Source organism: Salmo salar, chromosome ssa23 (assembly GCF_905237065.1).
Source record: "Salmo salar chromosome ssa23, Ssal_v3.1, whole genome shotgun sequence".
Taxonomy (NCBI): Eukaryota; Metazoa; Chordata; class Actinopteri; order Salmoniformes; family Salmonidae; genus Salmo; species Salmo salar.
Window position 1 is genome coordinate 21,361,007 of NC_059464.1, and position 15,827 is coordinate 21,376,833.

The window sequence follows — 15,827 nt, forward strand, 5'->3', positions numbered from 1 at the left end:
TATTCCTGTTACATTGCACAACCTTCAATGTTATGTCATTATTACGTAAAATTGTGGCAAATTAGTTCGCAACGAGCCAGGCGGCCCAAACTGTTGCATATACCCTGACTCTGCGTGCAATGAATGCAAGAGAAGTGACACAATTTCATCTGGTTAATATTGCCTGCTAACCTGGATTTCTTTTAGCTAAATATGCAGGTTTAAAAAATATATACTTCTGTGTAATGATTTTAAGAAAGGCATTGATGTTTATGGTTAGGTGCAGTCGTGCAACGATTATGCTTTTTTCGCAAATGCGCTTTTGTTAAATCATCCCTCGTTTGGCGAAGTTGGCTGTCTTTGTTAGGAAGAAATGGTATTCACACAGTTCGCAACGAGCCAGGCGGCCCAAACTGCTGCATATACCCTGACTCTGTTGCAAGAGAAGTGACACATTTTTCCTAGTTAAAATAAATTCATGTTAGTAGGCAATATTAACTAAATATGCAGGTTTAAAAATATATATTTGTGTATTGATTTTAAGAAAGACATTGATGTTTGTGGTTAGGTACAAGTTGGAGCAACGACAGTCCTTTTTCGCTAATGCGCACCACATCGATTATATGCAACGCAGGACAGGCTAGATAACTACACATGGTTGATGATATTACTAGTTTAACTAGTGATTATGATTGATTTATTGTTTTTTGTAAGTTTAATACTAGCTAGCAACTTACCTTGGCTTCTTACTGCATTCGCGTAACAGGCAGGTTCCTCGTGGAGTGCAATGTAAAGCAGGTGGTTAGAGCGTTGGACTAGTTAACCGTAAGGTTGCAAGATTGAATCCCCGAGGTGACAAGGTAAAAATCTGTCGTTCTGCCCCTGAACAAGGCAGTTAACCCACCGTTCCTAGGCCGTCATTAACTGACTTGCCAAGTTAAAGAATATTTATATAAAAAATGAATCGGAAAATTGGTGGCCAAAAATACTGATTTGTTATGAAAACTTGAAATCGGCCCTAATTAATCGGTCGACCTCTAACACTTCACCTAATCTGTTACTCCCCAACCCAGTGAGGTAAAAAGGGCCTTTATGGTCTTGTTCTCTGCTCCACTTGTTCTGTCTGTGGTCTGGTAACACACCTTTCCGGTGTTGTGGTCTGAGCTGTAACAGGAAGTTAATCTATTATTCACAGGTCTCTCTGTGTGTGTGTGTGTGTGTGTGTGAAGCATTTTGTCTGTACTTGTTGGAGAAAGATGCCTCATTCCACTGTGAGTGTGTGAATAAGTTTGTTTTGCTGCCTTTTTAAATAGTGATGTGCTGTGCAGTTAGAGGTGTTTCCATTGAACGTCTGATCAGTGGAAACAGGATGCACCTGAGCTCAATTTCGCGTCTCATAGCAAAGGGTCTGAATACTTTTGTAAATAGGGTATTTCTGTTTTGTATTAATACATTTGCAACAATTTCTAAATCTGTTTTCGCTTTGTCGTTATGGGGTATAGATGAAGTTTTTCTCAATGTGGAAAATTTAGGGGTCTGAATACTTCCCGACTGCACCGTATAGGAGGTTGTTACAGGATGCATCTCTGTGGGTGATTGACTGGTGTGGTAACTAATTGAATGATTTTGTTTCAGAGTCTTGTGCGCTGACATCGTTGGGACCTCTCCTTCCTGACTGTCCCAGTACAGCCACTGCTCTATGGCCTTAAGGTACGTAACCTCACACGGGTTTAGCAGGAGCTGTTTGCACTGTGATTTTCTAACATGGCTGTTACAGGAGCTCAGAGCTAAGCAGTGTGGGAACTGGGAAAGATTATTATGGTCGAAATAATAATTTTAGTTATTTGTTTAAATATTCCTTTTAATTCTCTTGGCTTTAAACACTATATTAGGAAGTGGCATAGATGTTTTGGGCACTTTGTTTGGCAGCCAGGCACTTGTCAGTCTCACTGGTGGTGGTTTTGACTCAAGGCTGTGAACTAGGTGTTGTCTGTCAGCTGTGTGACATGAGAAATGTCACCTCAGTCTGACACTGATACTCTACCACCATTAGACAGAACACACGAAGAAAGAGTTCTGTTCTTTGTATCATTTCCTTTGTGTCGTATGAGTCTCTTTCTTGATAGATCAGTGAAACTTGTTGAAGGGTTCCTTTCGGGCTAAGTGTGCACTGCCGGGCTTGTCTGATAGCATGAAAATGCCAAGGTATGCAAGGGCACGTCTCTGCAGGACAGAGAGGAGCACGTTGGTTCCTGCAACATATCAATAGAATAAGTTTGACCTTTTAGCTTGCGCTCTTTTATTGGTTCTTGAGCAAGCAGTAATGTAGCAGAGTTGGAATGGAGCTGTTTGGTTCTGTTCACTTCAATCTAGCAGTTTTATAGTGCCGTGCAACACTCTGGCCTCTAGCCGGTCATTTGAAGCCCTCTTGTTAGTTCTGAGTGGTGATTGGCCAAGACCGAAACGTGTGTGATTGTGACCTGGGGGCTGGTTAAGTGACATTCTCACGTTCCCCAGCAATGACAACCATGTTGCCTGTGGGCGGACCCTACAACTATCTCAGGAGAGGCAACATGGCGACTGCCTGGTTTCAATGACACCCCCCCCCCCCGTGTTCAGATCTATGAAAGATCTGGATATTTGGAGGCAATGATGGATGAAGCGAAGCTCCGTCGTCCTTTCAGACCTGTGAAAAACTGAAGGGGGTATGTGAGAGCCAGGTCAAGGGGCAAGGCCAGAGGCATTGGACAAGTGTTGCAGGAGGTGATTCACTGCTGAAACAGGCATCAAAGGTGTCATGTCAGACCATGTTTGCAGACTGCACAAGCTCCTTTTATCAACTCCTGTAGTGTTTGTCCAGACCACGGGAGGGCGTACAGCAACTGTCCTTACCCAACCTACTCCAGCTGTTGTTTGGGATCAGGTCAGGTGGACTAGCTGGCTGGGTTTCTGTCACGTGGAGGGAGCACAGCTCCGCTCTCACATAACAGGAGGGTCATCCTCAGGACTCCTCAGTGAATGACCTTGTGTCTATCTGCGAGTGTAGCCAAGTGTTTGGGCGCTGTACAATCTGAGATGGCCCGGCCCCAGCAGTTTTCCTGTTTTTCTCAGGCGTGAAAGCAGGCCTAGGGCCTGACTAGCGTCGGGGCGGTATCCAGTGAGGCGTAGGAACCCTTGCGCATTGTTCCTTGAGTTTCCTCTCTCACATTCCCCGGGGCTGACTGGGATCTGGGCCTCCTGCAGTGGGCTATTGTTTTAACCTGGCAGCAGCACTGACCTGGCCCTTCCACACTGCAGCCACCTCCACTGGCCATTGTACTGCCCTGGTCCAGTGATGACGATCTGACTGATCACTAGGCTTTCTCACTCTCTCTAGGCCAAACTGGCTTCTTTCTCTCTCTCTTCCAATCCTCTACTCAGCTCAGTCGCTCTCTCTTTCGCTCAATCTTTCAACTATTCATTTGCTATTTTGATCTGTTTTCTGTCAGATTAATTTTGGTTTGTTTTACATACACTGTATACACAATTAGGAGCACTGATATTTCCATGACAGACTGACAAGGTGAATTCAGGTGAAAGATATGATCCTTATTGTTGTCACTGGTTAAATCCACTTCAATCCGTGTAGATGGACAGGAGGAGACGGATTAGAGGTGTTTTTAAGCCTTGAGACATGGATTGTGTATCTGTGCCATTGAGAGTGAGCTCAGCGCAAAGGCTCCTTCATCAGCTCCTCTGCTCAATGCTTTTTGTGCTGGCAGTGCAGTCTACTGACTGGCCTCTAGAGGGCAGGGCTGCTGTAATGCTAGCTGCCTAAGACATCCCAGTACACACCACCACTCCTGTCCTTTTTTTGGCTTGTATGCATGCCACACTGCAGCTTTATTCTGACACAGCAAAAACAGTTATGTGGTTAGTACTGAATAAGTGAAAAGTAAAATGTGAAGAACAAGACAGTGTTTTCCCTGTGGCTCAGTTGGTAGAGCATGGTGTTTGCAACGCCAGCATGGTGTGTGCAACGCCAGGGTTGTGGGTTCAATTCCCACGGGGGGCCAAAAAGAAATGCATGGTATGAAATGTATGCATTCACTACTGTCGCTCTGGATGAGAGCGTCTGCTAAATGACTAAAATGTAATGTGTTTTGGCTGGCGTTTTTGGATTCTTAAAAATAAAATAAAAACTCTGTGGGGTGATTTGACAGAAAGCAGCTTTAACAACACGGGGGGGTATGCTGGGGTGGTACTGAAACTATTATACCACCTCAACTTGTTCTCACGCTGCACCAAAGGATGTGAGCACTTCCTCTTTACTTCCTACTGTGCCAGAACTCTAACCTACGGCTCTGTCCTACTGAACACTAGTACAGCTGACCTCAGTAAACCTGCATCAGTAGGTGCTGTACCTGTCTATTGCGCAGCTCTCAAAACAGTAGAATTCAGATTATATGATACTAACTCATCTTTGTTCTATTTTAAGTTGTTTTACACAAGATGGGATGAGCTTCATCTGTCACAGCTGTTCTCAGATCAGGTTGGTAGAGGGCGCTCAGAGGGAGGTGTTTGTACTATTGGCTGAACTAAACCGCTCACAATAGGTGTGGTGAAGACGAATCAGCAGAAAATTGACTTTCTTGATAATGGCTCTGTAAATGGGCTACATCATCCATGTTGTGGCAATTCCTATTGAGTTAAACTGTTCTGTTTGAATATCTATGCGATGCATGCATATTTAGTAACCTATAGAGCAAGGGTACTCTAATACTATTTGAGAAGGTCCAGTCACACACTTCCTAGGTGGCAAAGGTAGGAATGGATATGGTCTAGGGCTGGGAATTGCCCTGGAACTTCCGATAAGATATTCTAACGATACTTAAGTGCCGATATGTATTGCGATTCTCACGATGCTATATGTATTGTTATTCAATATTGCAATTAGATGTTTCAAACATATTGCTCACTACTGTATATGTCTGCTGCAAAGAGACCAAGAGCATGAGAGAAAGGGTTTTGATCAGTCATGAAAATAAGTGCTGATGACATTGACTCACTATTTTAAAAAGATGGAGAACAAGCTTAGGAGGTAAAATACTGGAGTTTTTGTGCAGGTACAACCAACTAGCGCTAGCTAACGCTACCAATACTTAGAAATCAATACTTAGATTAAGTATTGATATATTGTCCAAAATAATATTGTGATGTGTAACTATATCGATTTCCAGTTTTAATGCGTATTTCCTGCAATTCTGCTCATTTTGCCATGTCTTATATTTGTTCATATAATACCCGGGTTCGAACGGAGTTCGTGTAAATAGAGCATGTGCGAGACAATGGGATTGGAAAGTGTTAAGTGTAGGGTTGGGCAGTATCCAGATTTTCATAGCCTCACACCGTCTTTCTGTCTCACTGGGATTTACGGTATTACCAGTTTAGTACACAAGGGCCCCCCCCCCCCAAACAAAATGCTAACAACATTAGCACAAGTAATGGCTCATTTGCATTTAGGCTCCTAGCTAAATATGCTAACGAGCACAAACGAAAATAAATTAATTGCAAAGACAGGCAATCCGGCTTATAAAATTATACATATATAGGTAGGACCAGGTCTCTCTTAAAATATATGTTTATCTCAATGAGGAAACTTGTATAACTAAGTTAAAAAATATATTTAAAAAAAGTTGACTTATTTATTATTTTTGATAGTTTGGACCTTTTACAAGCGAATGTGAAAGAGAACTTTAGCAAATGAACAATGTTTTGACACATGCTTGTCTGAAGACCGAATAGTACTGTGTCTCTGTGGAGTTTGGGAGTCGCTAGGGCAACGGGAAAGCCTACTATGCTCAGAGGAGATAGGGGAGGAGCAGAAGGGCCCAGAATAGAGAGGAGAAAAACTCAAGGAAATCAAGCTGCAGTGGCAGCTGTGCAGATAACTCATCCAAAGGGCTTTGACATCTCAAACATGGCAGAAAGCTAACACAATATGATGCCCCTTGACCTTACTAATTCAGCCACTTTGATAACTAGCAAGTTAAACTCAGGGGTCGCCCTAACGCACAATTCTTTGTTTTTCACGCAGGAGAAAAATATAAAACGCATAAGAATTATCTAAACTGCTTCTTTTAGTGTTATTTCTGCTCAGCATCAAACAAATGTTCTATTCAATTGCACTTCTCCATTCTGAGAATTCACAAAGGCATTCTATCAAAAGACCGTGCTCTGACTGTGTAGCTACTTTTCTCAGGTACTTCTCTCTTTGCAGCCAGCCTACTATTCTCTGGTACTTCTCTCTTTGCAGCCAGTCTACTTTTCTCTGGTACTTCTCTCTTTGCAGCCAGTCTACTTTTCTCAGGTACTTCTCTCTTTGCAGCCAGCCTACTATTCTCTGGTACTTCTCTCTTTGCAGCCAGCCTACTTTTCTCTGGTACTTCTCTCTTTGCAGCCAGTCTACTTTTCTCTGGTACTTCTCTCTTAGTAGCCAGCCTACTTTTCTCAGGTACTTCTCTCTTTGCAGCCAGCCTACTATTCTCTGGTACTTCTCTCTTTGCAGCCAGCCTACTTTTCTCAGGTACTTCTCTCTTTGCAGCCAGTCTACTATTCTCTGGTACTTCTCTCTTTGCAGCCAGCCTACTTTTCTCAGGTACTTCTCTCTTTGCAGCCAGTCTACTTTTCTCTGGTACTTCTCTCTTTGCAGCCAGTCTACTTTTCTCTGGTACTTCTCTCTTAGTAGCCAGCCTACTTTTCTCTGGTACTTCTCTCTTTGCAGCCAGGCTACTATTCTCTGGTACTTCTCTCTTTGCAGCCAGTCTACTTTTCTCTGGTACTTCTCTCTTAGTAGCCAGCCTACTTTTCTCTGGTAAAATGCAAGATTAACTTTAAGCCAAACATTATGAAAGATAGCTGGTTACATTCTTTCTGTGATAAACAGAAATATGATGGCCAAATACTTTATTTTCATTGTAAGCTCATTTACTTGTGTGGCTGCCAGCCAAATAGTGTTGCACTTCTGTTGTCCTCTGACAATGAAGCTATTTTCTGCTGAATGTGTTGCACTAATGTATTTTCTGTGAAGGAAAACTATAGTTGCACGTCCCTGAACACTCTATTGAAACAAAACACGGTTGACTTTCAATATAAAACGCAACCCCTGTCAATACACAGCTGGACTCGCTTTCTCCCGTTGTGCTATTTACAAACCAACACGACTGGCTCAAAGATTCTGGGCAACTACAGTAAGCTTCATAATGTGACGGGTGAAATGAAGAACACTATCTTTATCTCTTAACGTGTTGCACAAGTTGCCTGCAGGTATTTACTTACAGTAGCTACAAATATGACAATTTATTGGAGAACTTTTGGAGTTTTGACATGATTGAAAAACCATCCCGTGGCTATTTACAAATACCCCGGTATACGGTATACCGCCCAAGCTAAGTCAAGTGTATGTTTAGTACAATATGACAGTTCACTGGGCGATAAGGGTTATCAGTATACACAGACGGGCCGGAGTCATCCTGTCATGGAGCGCATGTCCGTGCCTTATAAACGATGACACTGGGAAAAAGTGATTGGTTGGAGAGATTCTTTATTGTATCTCAAGGTATAGCCAAGAATCCTGAAACAAAAGAGAATGTTGGTTAGAGTTGCGCATTCCGTTAGCCAACAATACTTTGACGTAAGGCGCCAAAGTCGAGTGTTTGCACGCCGTTTACTTTTAAACAATAACTTGTTAACCATGTTTCTACCCTATATAAAGCTGCCCATTTAAACGTACATGCTCTAGCAATGTGAAATATATTATTACAGTAACGATAGACGTGTTGGTAGAGAATAAACACATAATTTAACCTACCTGATTAGTTTGTTTTGAAGCGCCGCGCTGTTTTTTGTTGAAGTGCCGGTGTGCATTACGCAAATTAGTCTACGAGCCAGAGGAACATTTTTATTGGTTTATGGGAACAACTAAAGTGATGAATTATCACAGTGGGAAATGACTTCATGAATGTGTATTGTGTGACTTAAATAAATAGTTATGGCACAAGATATTCAAATGTGGGTTTATTTAAAACGGTTGTTTTTATGGTGTTATATGTCCATGGGAAATTAGGCATTTATGGTAGAAATGTGTTTCGGGGCTATAATGATGGAACGTTCGTTCCTAGCTGAAGGGAGTTCCTGGAAGGAGTACTTAGGTGTTCAGTTGGCCTTTTCCTGGGGGAGAGCAGGCTGGGCAGGTAACAGGTTGGCTAGAGTAGAGCCATACCTGAGTTTTGTAATGGGTAAAGAGTTGTTTCCGGAATAGTTTATACCAAGAATATCTTAGATTTATTCTTTGTCAACGTCCTGTTTTTATTTTCTGTAATAAGTTTATCGTCCTGCACCTGTTAATATTGTAAATAAAAGCCGCCTAAGAGAGGTGAGCGCCAGAACATCCAGTCTGTCTCTGATCTGCCACTTCTGTTTTACACACCCCTTCCACTTCTCACTAATTCCCCACCAAGACTGGTCTCTCTTCCTTCTCGCTCACTCTTCGAAGAGAGGTAGGCCAGGGTGTTGTCTCTGTTTTGATTGGCTGTGGGCCCATGCGTGCGTTATCTCCTGTGGAACATGTTCTGGTCCTGCCCCTGATAGGGCCTGGCAACCGACCTGGCCTGGCTCCACCCACTCCTGATTACATCACTGCTGGAGTGTGATGTCTGTTTGCCTTCTCCCTCTGAGCAGACAGGTACTGTTTCTGGCTGCGCAGGAAGTTTCTCCCATTCCGACTCTTCGCTGTAGGGGGATACAACAGACTGAGTTTCAATAGGCCAGGTAGTGTCTCTTCATTCTTCTAATGGGCTGTCTGTTGTTGACTATCGTAGTCTACGATATCACTGACTGTACAGCGCTAAGCAGCAGGCAGACATAGTGGCTGTAACCCTGGCTGTTAGTGGTAAACAGCCAGGTAGTTTTGTGGGGGAAGATGGTGCAGAGTGACTGACTGTGGATTTGGACTGGATGCTGGACTGAGTGAGTTGGCGTGAATACAGACAGACATGGAGTTCCTAAGGAGTCTGGTCCCGGCCGCCATATCGTGGGACGGGGGGGCATTGGAGTCTGGGGGAGGGTTGCCCCGGGAGACAGGCCCCCGTCTGCTGAGGATGAAGCGCCTGGGCCTGCAGGCCATGGGCCAGACCATCGAGGAGGACCAGGAGGGTCTGGTGAATACCTCCACCACCAGGCCCGTCCGCTCCAACCGGACCAACCGCATCAAAGGTACTGACAGACTAAGAAGCCTCCTCTTACAATGAATGACTGACTCGACTTATCAAGACCACAGAGTTTTGCATTTATGTTTAACTCTGTTGTCGTATGCACTTGAGGTGCTGTTGAGCAGAGTCAAGTCAATCAACTTGCTGACTCTTTTTGTTTTATTTTGGCCTAGTACATGGTAAACCGATAACGTCATCAGCTGCAATAACTTTCTAACGTGATACCAATGAGACGCCATCACATGAAACACAGTAGGCTATAGGATCATTGAGGGTGGAGGGTTTGTTCTGTTATTGCCACATCAGTACCTCCAGGTAAAGTAAGGCTTTGTGTCTTGTGTGTGTGAAAGAGTTTAACATTTGTGTGGTAGTGAGCGATCTGGGACATTGACAATTCTGGGCTCCAAAGTGGCACAGCGGTCTAAGGCACTGCATCTCAGTGCAAGAGGCATCACTACAGTACCCGGTTTGAATCCAGGCTGTATCACATCCGGCCATGATTGGGAGTCCCATAGGGCGGCGCACAACTGACCCAGCGGTGTCCGGGTTTGACCGGTGTAGGCCGTCATTGTAAATAAGAATTTGTTCTTAACTGACTTGCCTAGTTAAATAAAAATGTCACATGCAGCATGCTCATACCGCTATGACCACAAGGTATTACAGACGGAGAACTCTGAAAGGGCACAGTGAAAGTTAGCAGGACGGTGGAATATTCTATCACAAAGTCACTGAGCGGTGTTATATTGTATGCTGAAATGGAACTTGAGTTGCTGTTATTACATTTTTTTTGGCTTAAATATATTTTGAATGCTCTATGATACGGTAGCTTCTGAGTTTAATGGCTTGGAATGGATCTCTAACATGGTTTGTTTTGGTTCTGAAAGGGCCATTAAATACACACAAAATAATTTACTGTTGGCTTCAAAATGGAGGCCCAAACGCATCTGTTTTATAGTAAGCACTCAACAGGCCTCTCGTTTTTGTGTGTGTGTGTGTGTGTGTGTTCACCAGCCTCTTTCCATCATCCGCAGGGTGATGACTCGTCAGTTGATCAGCATGGCTTTGTGCTCAGCCCTGCCTGTCAGAACAAGCTCGCTCTCTGTTTGCTCCTCCCTGAAACATGGCTGAATCAACAAATCAACCAATTCTCCCTATGAGAGCTTTACAGCTAGTCCACACTGACAGCTGGCTACACCGAAATACAGTCCCACGCTGTTTTCCCTTCAGACGCACCAGGACACACCAGTTCTGACCCCAGGTTGAGAGAGAGCTTACATGTCTACGAGACGACACAAAAAGCTTTTTACTGTAGCAGCTGGGTGACGGTATGAGTGTTAATCTGAACTCCACGCTGTTACTACTGACATTCCTATTCTAGGGCAATGAGGTGCCTCTATTCAGGTTAGATTTGACAAAGTCGCTGAGTTGTACAGAAATGGATCCATGCCACGCGCATGGTGGAAGGTGAACGGGTAGCACTTTGCCAGGTTTGGAAGTTACCCCTCCCCTTCTCCGGGACTTTCCTGTGTGGAACATGTTTGTGGTCTCAAGATGAATTTCCCTCCCTAATTTTCCCTCTGAGAATGAAAAACCTGAATGAATCCAGGTTCTATTCAACCAGGACACTGCCTTCCGCTGTATTAGACAAGAACACACTACTTTTATGTTGATGACGGTGGTAATGTGTCGTCTAATGGATGGGGTGCGTGATGATGATGATGATGATGATGATGATTACTGTGGTTTATGGCGTAGCCTAAAGAATCAAGGAAACATTTTGAATGTTTTTGAAGCTGCTCTTTCTGCAGTTTGGGACCTCCCTCACACACCCTTCCCACATGATTCAGTGTCACGTCCTCGGTCTCTCCTCTAGTCTGCCATGGCCTGCCCTTCCTGCATTGACTTTTGAGGTGGTGCTCTCTTTCGCTCTCTGTTATTGGTCATTGAAGCACACAATGACATCACCCCTGTGGTGGATATGCTGCAACCTGATTCCAGGGAATTATCTGATACGTATCTGGTTAAAGGGTGCCCGGTGTGTTCGTGAATGTGACTAAACGCAGATGTTTTTGTGTGTATGTGGGGTACTTTATAATGTGGAGATGTGTGTGTGTTGGGGATGGGGTTATTGGCGGACTCTTGATACACATGTTGTAGCCTAGTACCTCTTTCTTAACTGGTGTCTTTGACCTCCATGATGATGCTGGTACAGACATCTAGCACCAGTTTTGTAATCGGGCTGCATACAGGGAGCAGAACTGCTAACCCAAAAGGCAGTAACAGTAAAATAGTATTACCGAGCCAGCCAGCAACTCCTGTGGGAAAACTCTCATAGCAGAGGGGACAAATCGTTTTATGAACACTCAGACTCTCAAATAACTGACCCATCACATGAGGAATGAAATTGCCGAGAGTGAGGGGCTACGTGTGTTTGTGAAGAGGTTTAATTCCAAATTGGCTGGCCGACAGCAGCTCTGTGCTTCTATCCGTAGGGAGGGACTCATTGTGCTGTGCTGTGGTGACCTTAAAGTAACTCTCCCCTGACTCAGCTCTGTGGATTTGATAGTCAAATCTGGGGAAGCTGGGTCAAGTGAGGTGGAAGACGGGATATGGTGAAGTGGCGTGAAGGAAGTGGTGGTGGTTCTGGATGGAAAGTGAATGGTTATGGATGGGAGCTTCTAGTGCGTGTTATTAACATATTAAAAAATGATTGAAGATGCTCAGCTAGCTGCTTAGCGATCAGAGTTGAAACAAAATCTATTAGAACCAACCTTGCCTCTCACCTTGACGTAGTGTTATGGCGCTAAATATAATGTTGATAGCATTGTGAGGCATTAGGAGGAGGACGGTAGACCTGTATAGGATTATTTTTTATATTTTAATTTTACCTTTATTTAACCAAGTAGGCCAGTTGAGAACAAGTTCTCATTTACAACTGCGACCTGGCCAAGATGAAGCAAAGCAGTGCGACAAACAACACAGAGTTACACATGGAATAAACAAACGTACAGTCAATAACACAATCGAAAAATCTATGTACAGTGTGTGCAAATGTAGAAGAGTAGGGTGGTAAGGCAATAAATAGGCCACAGAGGCGAAATAATTACAATTTAGCATTAACACTGGAGTGATAGATGTGCAGATGATGATGTGCAAGTAATTACTGGGGTGCAAAAGAGCAAGAAGATAAATAACAATGTGGGGATGAGGTAGTTGGGTGTGCTATTTACAGATTGGCTGTGTACAGGTACAGTGATCGGTAAGCTGCTCTGACAGCTGATGCTTAAAGTTAGAGAGGGAGATATAAGTCTCCAGCTAAAGCAATTTGTTTGTCATTGGCAGCAGAGAACTGGAAGGAAAGGTAGCCAAAGGAAGTGTTGGCTTTGGGGATGACCAGTGAAATATACCTGCTGGAGCGTGTGCTACGGGTGGGTGTTGCTATGGTGACCAGTGAGCTGAGATAAGGTGGGGCTTTACCTAGCAAAGACTTCTATATGACCTGGAGCCAGTGGGTTTGGCAACGAACGTATGTATGTACGTATGTATGTACGTATGTATGTACGTATGTGTGTGTGTGTGTGTGTATATGTGTGTATATATGTATGAGGGCTTTGGTGACAAAACGGATGGCACTGTGCTAGACTACATCCAATTTGCTGAGTAGAGTGTTGGAGGCTATTTTGTAAATGACATCGCCAAAGTCAAGGATCGGTTTGGCAGCATGAGTGAAGGAGGCTTTATTGCGAAATAGGAAGCCGATTCTAGATTTAATTTTGGATTGGAGATGCTTAATGTGAGTCTGGAAGGAGAGTTTACAGTCTAACCAGACACCTGGGTATTTGTAATTGTCCACAAATTCTGAGTCAGAACCGTCCAGAGTAGTGATGCTGGGCGGGTGCGGGCAGCAATCGGTTGAAGAGCATGCATTTAGTTTTACTAGCATTTAAAAGCAGTTGGAGGCCACAGGAGTGTTGTATGGCATTGAAGCTCGTTTGGAGGTTTGTTAACACAGTGTCCAAAGAAGGGCCAGATATATACAGAATGGTGTCGTCTGCGTAGAGGTGGATCAGAGAATCACCAGCAGCAAGAGCGACATCATTGATATATACAGAGAAAGGAGTCGGCCCGAGAATTGAACCCTGTGGCACCCCCATAGATTGCCAGAGGTCCGGACAACAGGCCCTCCGATTTGATACACTGACCTCTGTCTGAGAAGTAGTTGGTGAACCAGGCAAGGCAGTCATTTGAGAAACCAAGGCTATTGAGTCTGCCGATAAGAATGTTATGATTGACAGAGTCGAAAGCCTTGGCCAGGTCGATGAATACGGCTGCACAGTACTGTCTCATCGATGGCGGTTAGGACCTTGAGCATGGCTGAGGTGCACCCATGACCAGCTGGGAAACCGGATTGCATAGCGGAGAAGGTACGGTGGGATTCGAAATGGTCGGTGATCTGTTTTGTTAACTTTGTTTTAGAAGATTTTAGAAAGGTAGTGCAGGATGGATATAGGTCTATAACAGTTTGGGTCTAGAGTGTCTCACCCTTTGAAGAGGGGGATGACTGTGGCAGCTTTCCAATCTTTGGGGATCTCTGACGATACGAAAGAGAGGCTAGTAACAGGGGTTGCAACAATTTCGGCGGATAATTTTAGAAAGAGAGGTTCCAGATTGGCTAGCCAAGCTGATTTGTAGGCATCCAGATTTTGCAACTCTTTCAGAACATCAGCTATCTGGATTTGGGTGAAGGAGAAATGGGGGAGGCTTGGGCAAGTTGCTGCAGGGGGTGCAGAGCTGTTGGCCGGGGTAGGGGTAGCCTGGTCGAAAGCATGGCCAGACGTAGAAAAATGCTTATTGAAATTGTAGATTTGTCAGTGGTGACAGTATTTCCTAGCCTCAGTGCAGCTGGGAGGAGGTGCTCTTATTCTCCATGGACTTCAGTGTCCCAAAACCTTTTGGAATTAGTGCTACAGGATGCAAATTTCTGTTTGAAAAAGCTAGCATTTGCTTTCCTAACTGACTGTGTATATTGGTTCCTGACTTCCCTGAAATGTTGCATATAGCGCGGGGGCTATTTGATGCTAATGCAGTACGCCACAGGATGTTTTTGTGCTGGTCAAGGGCAGTCAAGTCTGGGAGTGAACCATCTGTTCTTAGTTCTAATTTTTTTTGAATGGGACATGCTTATTTAAGATGGTGAGGAAAGCACTTTTAAAGAGCAACCAGGCATCCTCTACTGGGGATGAGGTCAATATCCTTCAAGGATACCCGGGCCAGGTCGATTAGAAAGGCCTGCTCTCTGAAGTGTTTTAGGGAGCGTTTGACAGTGATGAGGGGTGGTCGTTTGACCGCAGACCCATTACGGATGCAGGCAATGAGGCAGTGATTGCTGAGATCTTGGTTGAAGACAGCAGAGGTGTATTTAGAGGGAAAGTTGGTCAGGATGATATCTAAGAGGGTGCCCATGGTTATGGATTTAGGGTTGTACCTGGTAGATTCCTTGATAATTTGTGTGAGATTGAGGGCATCTAGTTTAGATTGTAGGACGGCAGGGGTGTTAAGCATATCCCAGTTTAGGTCACCTAACAGTATGAACTCTGAAGATAGATGGGGCAGGCAATCAATTCACATATGGTGTCCAGGGCACAGCTGGGGGCTGAGTGGGGTCTATAACAAGCGGCAACGGTGAGACACTTGTTTCTGGAAAGGTGGATTTTTAGAAGTAGAAGCTCGAATTGTTTGGGCACAGACCTGGATAGTATGACAGAACTCTGCAGTAGATTACAGCTCCTATCAATTGTTGTTCTTTTCCCCCCTACTTTGTGCAGAACACTGTGGACAGGAAATGTATCTTCCGTCCTCACTGTGGCCTTACAGGAGGAACTCCCCCTGCCCAGTAATGTCTGGAGCCAGTCAGGACGGCCAGCTGTCAATCAGCCACTGTCACTCCTCCCATTGGACATCTGCCTCTACCTGGCCTGCCATGGTCTTTTTCAATTGAACCTTGAGCGCTAGTACAGATGGGCCTATATCATCAAAACAAACTGCCAAAATGTAGAGGTATGCATAGCTTAGTTCCATTGTTGACATTCTTGTTGGGGGCCCAGTGCTCTTTGATGATATCCTGTTCTGCTTTGGACAGAGTACTGTTTGATCTAACCTGAGAGAGCTGATACTGTTGTACTGCGTTCCTGAAGATATGAACAGTGTTTACTCTAAACAGTGCTCTCTCTGATATGGGCTCCCGAGTGGCGCAGCGGTCTGAGGTACAGCATCTCAGTGCAAGAGGTGTCATTACAGACCCTGGTTCGATTCCAGACTGTATCACAACCGGCCGTGATTGGGAGTCCCATTGGGCAGTGCACAATTGGCCCAGCGTTGTCCGGGGTAGGACGTCATTGTAAATAAGAATTTGTTCTAAACTGACTTGCCTAGTTAAATAAAGGTTAAAAAAATATATGTAAAAAATCTGAGCCATGGGTAGGTGAGGGGTGTGTGTGTTAAAGGGATACTACTGAATTTTAGCAATGAGGCCCTTTATCTACTTCCCCACTGTCAAATGAGCATGCTGGCAGATACCCATAGACTTCTATTCAGTGCGAT

General features: G+C 44.3%; 1 protein-coding gene across 1 annotated transcript in view; it reads left to right on the forward strand.

Annotated features, from left to right (window-relative positions):
* The first annotated feature begins 8,672 nt into the window (after positions 1-8,672).
* The window catches only part of LOC106584104 (protein furry homolog-like), a 70,384-nt gene continuing 63,229 nt past the window's right edge, over positions 8,673-15,827 (forward strand). Inside the window, 1 exon segment of the mRNA XM_014168954.2 lies at positions 8,673-9,231. Within this exon segment, the coding sequence (XP_014024429.1) occupies positions 9,012-9,231 (220 nt within the window). The 5' untranslated portion in view covers positions 8,673-9,011.